The sequence below is a fragment of the Carassius gibelio genome, chromosome B17 (assembly GCF_023724105.1).
Source record: "Carassius gibelio isolate Cgi1373 ecotype wild population from Czech Republic chromosome B17, carGib1.2-hapl.c, whole genome shotgun sequence".
NCBI classification, from domain to species: Eukaryota; Metazoa; Chordata; class Actinopteri; order Cypriniformes; family Cyprinidae; genus Carassius; species Carassius gibelio.
In genome coordinates, this window is record NC_068412.1 from 3,906,681 (window position 1) to 3,918,803 (window position 12,123).

The 12,123-nt window shown below is 37.3% G+C and overlaps 1 protein-coding gene across 1 annotated transcript in view; it reads right to left on the reverse strand.

Annotated features, from left to right (window-relative positions):
* LOC127975810 (steroid hormone receptor ERR2-like) overlaps positions 1 to 12,123 on the reverse strand; it is an 86,012-nt gene that overhangs the window by 52,069 nt on the left and 21,820 nt on the right. Inside the window, exon 2 of the mRNA XM_052579798.1 lies at positions 7,106 to 7,527. Within this exon, the coding sequence (XP_052435758.1) occupies positions 7,106 to 7,527 (422 nt within the window). The remainder of the gene's footprint in view (positions 1 to 7,105; positions 7,528 to 12,123) is intronic.

Consider the following 12,123-nt stretch of genomic DNA (forward strand, 5'->3'; position numbering starts at 1 on the left):
ATGATCTCAACCTGCCCTCTTTCTTCCACTTGTCTCTTTCTGCCTAAAATCCTCCCTTGTTCATCTAGAGCTGTGCATCTGCTTATTATGCCATTAGTCGTCCCGTTCCTGCACGAGGCAAAAACCAGTCCCTCTTCAATCTAAAGAAGGTCCTGGGTTTCTTCCCCTCCTTCCTGAAATTACCCAGCGACGCGTGCCTGCGTTTCTAATTGTGCTGGCCGTCCCCGGAGACGAGCCCCTCCCCCCGTCCTAATGAAAAGCCTCGGCCTTAATTACTCCTGCTGAACGCTGATTGTTATTGACAAAACTCCTGTGGCTCGGACAAACGGCTCTAGATTAGCTCCATTACAGGCAGCGCTCCAAGAGGAAGAACACAGCGATAGAAGGGGAAATCACCATCTGACAACACAAAGAGGGGGACGAGACGTCTGAGACGCCTTGTGTAACTCTCCTCCTCTTTATTGTCCAGCTCCTCGTTCTACTCAAATCAATCGTTTGGTCTAGTGCCTCGTCGCGGATGCTTTTGTGCGTCTGTCGGTGTTTAAAGCCGGACTCTAAATATGTATATATATATAGTGAGAATATGGAGGGAAAAAAACAGCTCAGATTTATTCAGAGACTCAAAACGAACCAAAATATAAATATCAGCATCTGCAGCAAATTGCATATGATGAAATCCTGCTGCTTGTGCTGTAAATCAATGAGATCTTTGTACATCCAGCCGGTTGTTATCTCAGAATAAACCAGACCGGGTGATCAGGACGACGTGAAGCGCAGGGGTCTTGTATCAGCCTGAAGGGGTTTATTCTGATAACAACCGGCTGGATGCACATCCCGCTTATTACATGTTACTTGCCACGTAAGTAAATAATTAGATACTAAATAATGATTTAAGTTGAAATATGTGAACGCAAAGCTTTCATGAACAGCAGTTGAGAGCAAGCAGCAAGTTCAAACTAGATGGTCATTTGAGGGAAACAGTGCAGTCAAACCACTTATTACACAACATTTCACCACATGAATAATTAAGGCAATAAAATATTTAAGAAGAAAATGTTTTAAAATCTTAACAGTATGTTAGTTATCTTATAATCCATTACAACGTACAAAACAATTGTGGCAAAATGGCAGCAGCTGTGTTTGTATGAAACGAGAGCGTGAGTCCACAATACCAGGATGACATAGGCCTGGTTTACATGTGACCCAATTCAGATTTTTGCTCATATGCACCGGCGGCGCCAGGGGGGGTCTGGGGGGTCTCAAGACCCTGCCAAAAAACGCCTTGACCCCCCATTTGACCCCCCAGCCTCTTCCTGATTATATATATTTATATATATATATCCGGGATAAATATAAAAAAATATCTTCAAACTACGCAGAATAATAATAAATAATAATTATTTCGACATTTATTCGTACACTGAATGAAAACCCTTTCTGTCGGACGCGTCTGACTCGTGAATCGAGGAGCTGATGATTCTGCGCATGTGTGATTCAGTGTGAAGCAGACTGACTCACAGCTCGTCTGAACCGAGCTGATTCTTTTGGTGATTGATTCTGAACTGATTCTGTGCTAATGTTATGAGCGCGAGTAAACCGAAGGCTTGAATGAAGGGCAGTCATCGCGAATGACATTACATCGAGCGCAAAAGTGAACCGTTTTTTTTTTTTTTTCAACTGGTTTATTTGATCGAATTTTCTGAAAGAACCGGTTCACTTGAGCACCTGCTCCTTTGCCCCTTAAGTGCCCTTTTATCAAAGCAAAATTTCCTCTAATTTTTTTTTTTTTGTAATAACATTCCCTTTTGGTAATGCCTGCCCACGCCCAATCATAATATTAGTACAATTTATTAATAATAATTTAGCCATAAATAAAATGACCAACATGATGATCTCATGACCTCATCCGACCGGGACGATTCCGATTTTTTAATTGCTAAAGGATATTTTCAACACCTCGGCTGCTGGTAAGGGGTGTTTCATTCTCAGCGAAGTGATTTTGATATTTATTTACTTATTATTATTTTACAAGAACGATGTGATGTGAGAACATTCAGATATGTTGTTTATATTTTGTGTGTAGCCTGTAGTGTAGAAGTAACACTAGCGTGTTGTTTTAGAGAGAAAGGTTTCACAGGCATCGAAGGGTCTGGTCTTTTTATGTTATTTGACTAAACTATTGTTATATTACAGTACTTATTTATTTTTTAACACATAGAGTGACTTAAAAATAATTATCACAACACTGGTAAGGCTTATTCAGATTTTCTCATTCTCTGAATTATCATTATAAAAATAAAAACAATTCAGAAATGAATTAAAATATAATTATATTTTAAATGTGATGCAATTTTTTTTCTACAATAGCAACAGTGTTTACCACAGCAAGACCACTTTAGCCTGTAAACTCAATATATCTCTCTGGAAATAAATGTAAAAATATCAATGTCAATAAAAAATGCATAATATACCTGACATCAAAGTGCAGTGTGAAGGATATGAATAACAAATGTAGCCTGTCATTTGTTTACATTGCAAAGGTGTTAAATTTTAGACAACAACAACTACAACAGTAATAATAATATTAATCACTATATTCCAGTGTATCAGTTTTTTTATGTTTTGTATCAATATTTAAGGTGGACTTATTAATTAGGTGCAAGAGTAGTAGTGATGGTTAAAATAATAGATTAATGCTGAAATAGTAAATTGAGCCTTGTTCCTAGATGGACAGAGAGTGGAAAGTAATAGATCAAATGAGGAGATGGAGGAAGAGGAAGAAAAAGAGGGAAATGTAGAGGCACAAGTGACAGAAAGAGAGCAGGTAACAGCAAGCCAGGAGACAGAGGCTGGTGAGAAAGAGGAAAATGTAGAGGCACAAGTGTTTTCCATAGTTTTTACTATAACAGCTGTTCTTAATTATTCTGTAGAACAGAGAAGAAAAAGCCATCAGGTTGGGACAATTTAAGACATTTCAGTTTCTTAACCAGAGCTATTATTATTTTAAACTTAAAATTGTCTTCTCTATTGTTTCTTTTTCAAAACTGCATCAAAGCATTTGTAAAATATATTGCTGTATTGATATTTTGAGCAGTGCCATTTTAAGCCTTGTTCCATGTGCCCCTTTTATACTTTGAGCACCTGCCCCTCCAAAGGTCTCTGCACGGCCCTGTTCAGACGGACTGTCAGCCACGCTAAAAAAAGTTAACAGCTTAAGTCATTTGTGGATTAATGCGTATTGGTGATGCGAAGCATTTAAAGCGCCAACCCTTTAAAGTTTGAGCATACTGTTTGCAAACTGCAATTGATTAATTAATTAAAAACAAAGTAGTTGATATGATGTGCTGTTTTTGTAGTTTAGTAGCAGTAATATGCAGTTATTAGCCGTGTCCACTGTATTTTTTGTTGGTTTTCATGAGACCCCCTTGAAATGACCAGGACCCCCCATTGCCCCCCCAATCAAAATTGTCTGGAGCCGCCACTGCTCATATGGTACACAGATCAGATCTGTTCTATGACAGTGTAAACAGGAAAAAAGCGCATGCATTCGGACATTTCGAGTTCAGTTTCAGGCCTCATTTATACAGTATGTGGAAATAAATCAGATACGTGCCAATGCGACAGGCAGATTGGATTTTCTGATGAACTGCATTTTGTACGTCATTAAAAATGTGACGATTTGGTACTTCTCCGCGGTTTAACAACGTCATATGTGACCCATGCTGGCAAAATGAGTGTAAATTTGTACATGCTGTTTTGAGCTACAGGCAAAATATAATTATATTTGTACACTTTCTCCGCTTGCTTCTCAGATTGACTGTCAGCCGAAGTGCGTGCGTATAACGGTGCTTCTGATGGCGCACGATCCCAATAAATACACACGTATACAGAATTAGTGTATTTCAGAATTCACACAAACATAATCTGCTCTGTCCTAAGTGAACGCTTGGGGAACTGTTGCGGGAAAACATCTGATGTGTAACATTATATTAGACCCATGCATTACAGTATAAGATAGTCTGTATCATTATCATAATGATAATCTAACAGTACAAGAAAAGAGGGCATCACTGGCTGCTCTTTAACTGAACTGCTTTTGTAGTTTTAATAATCTATTTATTTGTAATGAACACACAAATTATTTTTACGTTTGACTGTTTTTCCTACATGAAAGCTTTAGTTTAGATATAAAATGATTAACGTAATGCATTTTTTGTTTCTTTCTAGGCTACTTTTTTGCATCTGTTCTTATTTATAATTGCAAACATATAATTAAAAAGAAAAAAATAGCTGTATTGTGATTATTAATATAGTAGTTAATTATAAGAAAAGACAGAGGACTTTACTATCGACTTCAAATGGGTGACTCAGTCATTTTTTGACTGAGTGTTAGAATATAAGCCCCCACACACATTTTTTTTGTTTTTAATTGCTCATTGTGACTCGTTTTGTCAGCACAAGTCACATTATTCTCGTAAGGAAGCACACGTGGAGGCGGTAAATGACTACAACACATGCCTGATGTTTCAGGAGGTATGGCAAGTATAAACACATGAATCGGATATGGGTCACAATTGAAAGAACATGTAAACGGACAGCAAAAAACATTGGAAAATTGGCAACAAATCAGAATTGGGTAACAAGACCTGCAGTGTAAACGAGGCTATAATGAAATAATTGTTCATCATTTTGAATCGAGTTTTAATATTTTATTAGCTAAACAATGCAAAGCTTCCACCAAGAAAAACAGTTCCTAGCAAGAGTACAGCACCAACTTCAGTTACCTGTATGAGCCTGTGTTATCAGCTTTTACCGGTTGTTATGACATACCTTGAAATAGAACGACTGACCAATCAGAATCAAGTATTCCACAGAGCCGTGTAATAAAACAGCAGAGCAGATACTGACATAAAGTGATCTATATATCAGTTGTTACTCAAGTAATGTGTGTCAGTAAGATGAGATGTAAATGATCTGCACATATAACACAGTGATGGAGAGCTGAAGAAATCAAGGCTCCTCAGAAGATGTGAGATGTTCTGGAGGCTTGTGAAGATCATTCCTCCGCTGAGGAACAGTGAAAGTAAAGCTTCTGGAAACCAACGCTCCTCAAAAGATCCTGAGGATCAGATTTGAGACTCTAAAACATGATTGATGGAGAATCAAGTAAAGCTTAGCTGCTTAAGTCCAGTAAGAGTTCATCTGGAGATATTACTGACCTTATTACTTGAGCAAAATCAGGAAAGATTTGTACAATGACACTAAAAGAGCTTTTACACTTTTTTTTTTTTTTTTTTACAAAAAATGAAAACCATCAAACAGAAGATATGAAGGAGATTGGATGTTTAACAACAAAGATCATTTAGAGTGTGTTTTTTTTTTTTTATGGTTTACAACTAATCACTCAGCCAACAATAATATTCTTATCTGTAAATGTTATATTTAATGTGACCATTTCCATTTAGAACAGTGTGTCCTATACATGACACCTCAGATACTGTATCAGTGTATTCCTGCGTTTAGGCATGTGTGCCAAATATATCTTGTGAGATATAGTCTTGTGATCACTGGGAAATGTGGGGTATTATGCAATTAATGGATTAACGAATGAATTAATTTCATTAATACAGTAACTCTTTTGATTAGCGAAGGTTGAAGGTCTATGAAACACACACACACACAGACAGAGTCCCTGTGATTAGTATCTGGTTCAGGACACTGGTCCTCTTGTCTGTGTCAATCCAATCTGACAGTGTGATGCTCCATGTCTGTTCTGACCTGAACATCACGCACCACAGAAGTCTCACTCAGCTTAAAACACTCACAGGACTCCACAGAAAACACCGGATCTGTCCGTAGGTTTTAACGGCATTAACTAACCCCATGGTTTTCTGTATTTTATTTAATATTGACAATACCTTTGTTAAATGGAGTTTTACAAAAATAAAAATAGTTCCAATCTATTGCTATGTTGAATAAAAATATTTATGTCTAAAGCTCCTTTTTTGTAATGTTTATCAATTTAACACAATAATGACTTTAAATGATCTTTTGGGGGAAACTTTTTTGTCAAACTTACATTATCTAATTTAATTTCTAAGAAAATTACAAGTAACATGAAGACAACACTGGTCTTGAATTTTGTTCTGTTTTCTTTTCCTTCAGACAAAATGAGACACAACGTGGACCAGATTTTTTTACTATTAATCAGTGTGAAACCTTTGGTTTGTCCATTTCTTCTGTGCTTCAGTGAGAAGAGACACTATTTCATCCACTCGGTGTTCTGGTCAGTGTGGTCATCTTATCAAATGTCTCTGTAACAGTAAACCTCTTATAGGAGATCAACTGGATTGATTACTGTAACGTCACTTCTGGCGCCACACCATACATCACCATGTCCATGGCATGATAATGTCAATATGCACATTGTCTTTTTATTGACAGTTGACCATGCATGGTTCAATGTTTCTCATTCTCAGATCATGTGATGAAATATTCAGCATCATAACTCCAGTCTTCAGTGTCACATGATCCTTCGGAAATCAGAATATGATGATTTTCTGCTCAAGAACTGATGAAAACAGTTGTGTTGCCAAACATTTTTGTGGAAAATGTGCTTGATTTTATTTTTCAGGACTCATAGACAAATAAAGTTCAAAAGAACAGCATTTAATTGAAACAGAAATGTTTTGTTATATATGTCTTTACTGTCACTTTGACCAATTTAAAGCATCCTATACGAAGAGGCTGCTAATTAATTTATTCCTTTTTCTTTTTTTAATTAAATCTTGATTACTCTATCACACTTTCCACAAAAATAAGAAGAGGCACAAATCATCATATTTTCATTATTTCTGAAGATCATGTGACACTGAAGACTGGAGGAATGATGCTGAAAATACAGCTGTACATCACAGAAATAAATTACACTTTAACAGAGATTCACAATTCACACAGAAAACAGCTGCTTGTAATAATATTTCACAAGTTGTACTGTATTTTTTTTTTTATCAATTAAAAGCAGCCTCAATAACACTCCTTTCCAAAACATTAAAACAATCTTTGACCTGTAGTGTGTAGAAAGCACAACATGTACATGAAATACCTTGTATTGTTCTCTTGAAGAAGGCCTTGCAGGCTTCACAGGAGGCCACACCGTAGTGATACCCCGACGCGATATCTCCGCACACCAGGCACAGGCGTTTTGGGATGGAGTTGAGCATGTACTCGCACTTGATGGAGCCAGGGTCGTCCAGTAATGTGCTGGAACAGTCCTCGTAGCGTTTACGGCAGGCGCTCCCCACTGCGCCCAGCGGCCCACCCACCGTGAACATGGGTGGAGAGTCCAGGCCATTGGAGTGACTGTTGATGGTGCTGCCGTAGCCGCCGCTGGCGTCCGAATGTGCGCCGGGACTGGGGTGGCTGGCTGTGTCCACCAGAGAGGATGGACTGGAGGGCTCTGTCTTGATGTAGGAACCACAGCTGGACGTCATGTGCCGCTCCTCAGCAGCCATCCTGTTCAGCAGCCTGAAACACACACAGCGGCGTGAGACGGAGTATGCAGATGGATAAGCACTGTATATTTGTATTGTTTTTACATTATTGCTATTGCATTAGCAAATCAAATCATCAACATCAACATAGTATCAGAATTAAATACAGAGTTCTGGCGCAGTAACTCAATATGACATGATGACATCATTATCACATGGCACAGCTGATTGGCTCTCTCTTGTATAAGTAGCCAATGAGTTCGCTGCTAAACATTTAAATATGTACTAGTGTTTCTGTCAGAAAGCCTCCACCTTCCCCAGCTCCACCTGTATAGGTCTGCTATGGGGTGATCATGTATAACTGGTTCTTGGGGGGTTATTCCATATTTGTTAGATTTGCAGCAGCAGTATTTACTACATTTTGATTCAGAAGAGATACATTTAAAAATATATAATAAAAATGAATAATAAGGCAATGAAGCTTCTACAACATCATTTATTTGTTTGTATGTTCATTCATTTGTTTGTTCAAGTAATGTAATTATTTAAACAAAAATGTGTATATGTATAGGTTTCATGTTCGGGTCATTTTGGACCCGGTATCATCTACAAAGTTATAATAATGTAAAATACTACTACTAATAATAATCTATTTCAGTTTTTAATTAATAACAAGGGGGTAAATGCAGTAATAGCAGTGACATGTAGAAAATTCATAATAATTGATTAATAATAAGTTGCTGATCAGATGTCAGGGCTTGAATTTCGTTTTTTTTAAACCGGGGGGAATTCCCAGGAGTACTTGCTCACAAGGGTCACATGGGGCAATTTATTTATTTAAGTCTATATATTTTAATGTGTGGTGGTTTTCAAATCAGCTTTACAAAATTTGTCATGCTCTCCTCCAAAGTGACATTAAGAACTGTATAAAAACTATTTATGAATGCCTTTCAGAATCTGTGTATTTCATATATGCTTATATGCTTCAAACTGACATTAAGAACTGTTTAAACTAATATATGTCACTTAATGTTTCATTATTTTGAGTTCCGTTCATTTTTATGCCTTCTGAATGAAGTCATGTCTCAGCTTTCTAAGATAGAGCTTAATTATTTTTTTTCCTAATGTTTAATCAAAAAATCTGATCACAAATTAGCCCTCCCATTACCAGATGATATTTGACTCCTTAGAGTGATTTACAGGGGAATTTTATTTTTACTTTTGTATTGGCATTTTTCTAACTTTATTAAAACTATGGCACCTTTTTTGTCAAAAAATTATATATAATTTTATATATATATATATATATATATATATATATATATATATATATATATATATATATATATATATATATATTAGGGGTGTAACGATACGCGTATTCGTATTGAACCGTTCGGTACGACGCTTTCGGTTCGGTACGCGGTACGCATTATGTATACCGAACGGTTCGTTGGAGTAATTAATTATATTTGAAAAAAAAAAAAAAAGAGAGAGAAAGAAATATAATGATATGCGTTCAACAAGGTAGCCCAATAACCCAAACAACGTAACAGGCAACGCCCCTGACACTCCCGAAGAAGAAAAAAACACCATCTTATATGTTTATGTTAGGCTACTCAGCAGGCGCTCGCTCACTCAGTACGCGCTGAAGGCTCGTTGCAAAATAGCCAATGCGTTTAACAGACTAGAAATGAGAAGATCCTCCAATAACCAACAGGTCTGGTGTTTGGGTGCACTTTGGATTCCCTTTAAGCTATAATGGTGATGGCAAGAGAGTGGTGGATAAAAAAACAACGGTATGTCGCATCTGCAACATGACAGGGTACACCAGCGGGAATAAAAAAAAAAACAAAAAAAAAACCGGCGGGAATATCTGGGATATATGCGTCAGTACTATCTGGGAAAAGACGAAAAAAAGGAGAAACATGCACGCAGCAAACTATCCCTGCAGCATTTAGACACTATAGCTTACAGGGAATCCAACCCAAACACCAGACCTGTTGGTTATTTTAGGATCTTATATTTCTGGTCTGTTAAATGCATTAGACATTTTGCAACGAGCCTTCAGCGCGTGCTGAGTGAGCGAGCGCCTTAGGGGCCGTTCACATATCGTGCCTAAAAACGCATGGAAAACGCTAAGCGCGTCTTTCTCCTCCTTTCCAAAGCGCTCGGGCAGAAGCGCTCATGAGGCGTCTGTCTTTGCTAAGCAACAATGACGTGCTCTCTCCATGAGACGCGGAAATTTCAGCGAAGTATAAATGGATTTGCAGCTCTAAAAATCGCTTGCAGTAGCTCTGCTACTGAATTTATTTCAAAATTGCAATCCATATACAACTATGATCAGCTGTTCCTTCATCTTGGCTGAGCTCTCAACGTTGTTACGGGAAAGGATGAAGCTGATTGGTTGGTTCTTGTCACATGACCCGCGGTGCGCTTGCGGCATTCTGAAAAGTTGAGATGTTTTTACATTTTGCTGTATCTAAAACGTATCGAACCGAACCGAACCGAACCGTGACATCAGTGTATCGTATCGAACCGAACCGTGAATTTTGTGAACCGTTACACCCCTAATATATATATATATATCTTTTAAAAATGTCTAATTAAAACAATAGAATAGGAGCAAGTAAAATAAGAAGAATAAGTTACCAGTCAAATTAAATCAGTAGTAACACAATTAATTTGTACAGAGGTGGAACAGAAGAACACAAAAGTGGCATGTAGGTGTATTTTCAAACCTTTAATGAGCCTCAGAGGTGGCATGAGTGCAATTACATTTATAAATTCATGTTGAGATTAATGTTTTAAATATAACATTTTTAATATAGAAATACTAAATGATTTAAATAACTGAAAAGATACGTTAAAAAACAGCCAGTAGGTGGTCACTGATTTTATCACGGAACAGCTGATTTATTCAGGAATAAAGTAAGGGTAATTTAATTATTGACTCAGTAATGTCCGATTCGTTTAAAAACACACGTTCATTCCTAAACCAGACACCGCTGTGTCTGAATGGAGATGTGCCGCGGCAGAGCTGTGACTTTGTTTCAAACTATTTTCATCGACAAAATTTATCAAAATCAGGCAACAGTGTTATACAGGTCCTTCTAAAAAAAATTAGCATATTGTGATAAAAGTTCATTATTTTCCATAATGTAATGATAAAAATTAAACTTTCATATATTTTAGATTCATTGCACACCAACTGAAATATTTCAGGTCTTTTAATGTTTTAATACTGATTATTTTGGCATACAGCTCATGAAAACCTCAAAAAATTAATCTAAAAAAATTAGCATATCATGAAAAGATTCTCTAAACGAGCTATTAACCTAATCATCTGAATCAACTAATTAACTCTAAACACCTGCAAAAGATTCCTGAGGCTTTTAAAACTCCCAGCCTGGTTCATTACTCAAAACCGCAATCATGGGTAAGACTGCTGACCTGACTGCTGTCCAGAAGGCCATCATTGACACCCTCAAGTGAGAGGGTAAGACACAGAAAGAAATTTCTGAATGAATAGGCTGTTCCCAGAGTGCTGTATCAAGGCACCTCAGTGAAATTTTGCATGTCATTTGGAAATCAAGGTGCCAGAGTCTGGAGGAAGACTGGGGAGAAGGAAATGCCAAAATGCCTGAAGTCCAGTGTCAGGTACCCACAGTCAGTGATGGTCTGGGGTGCCATGTCAGCTGCTGGTGTTGGTCCACTGTGTTTTATCAAGGGCAGGGTCAATGCAGCTAGCTATCAGGAGATTTTGGAGCACTTCATGCTTCCATCTGCTGAAAAGCTTTATGGAGATGAAGATTTAGTTTTTCAGCACAACCTGGCACCTGCTCACAGTGCCAAAACCACTGGTAAATGGTTTACTGACCATGGTATTACTGTGCTCAATTGGCCTGCCAACTCTCCTGACCTGAACCCCATAGAGAATCTGTGGGATATTGTGAAGAGAAAGTTGAGAGACACAAGACCCAACACTCTGGATGAGCTTAAGGCCGCTATCGAAGCATCCTGGGCCTCCATAACACCTCAGCAGTGCCACAGGCTGATTGCCTCCATGCCACGCCGCATTGAAGCAGTCATTTCTGCAAAAGGATTCCCCACCAAGTATTGAGTGCATAACTGAACATAATTATTTGAAGGTTGACTTTTTTTGTATTAAAAACACTTTTCTTTAATTGGTCGGGTGAAATATGCTAATTTTTTGAGATGTGTTGGAATTTTGGGTTTTCATGAGCTGTATGCCAAAATCATCAGTATTAAAACAATAAAAGACCTGAAATATTTCAGTTGGTGTGCAATGAATCTAAAATATATGAAAGTTTAATTTGTATCATTACATTATGGAAAATAATGAACTTTTATCACAATATGCATTTTTTTTTTTAGAAGACCTGTAGTCAGACAATGCAAGTCACTTAATATGACCTACTTGTTTATTGAACTGTTGTAGCCTATTAAATCAACTTCACATGTACAAACTCCCTTAAAGGTCCCATGACATGGATCATTTCCTTATCTTTAAATGCTTTTTAATGTTCTCTTTGGTGTACTTATATTGTTAGTATGATTTTTACATTTAAAATTTAGAAATAAAAAGCATTTTTAGATCCTGATATTA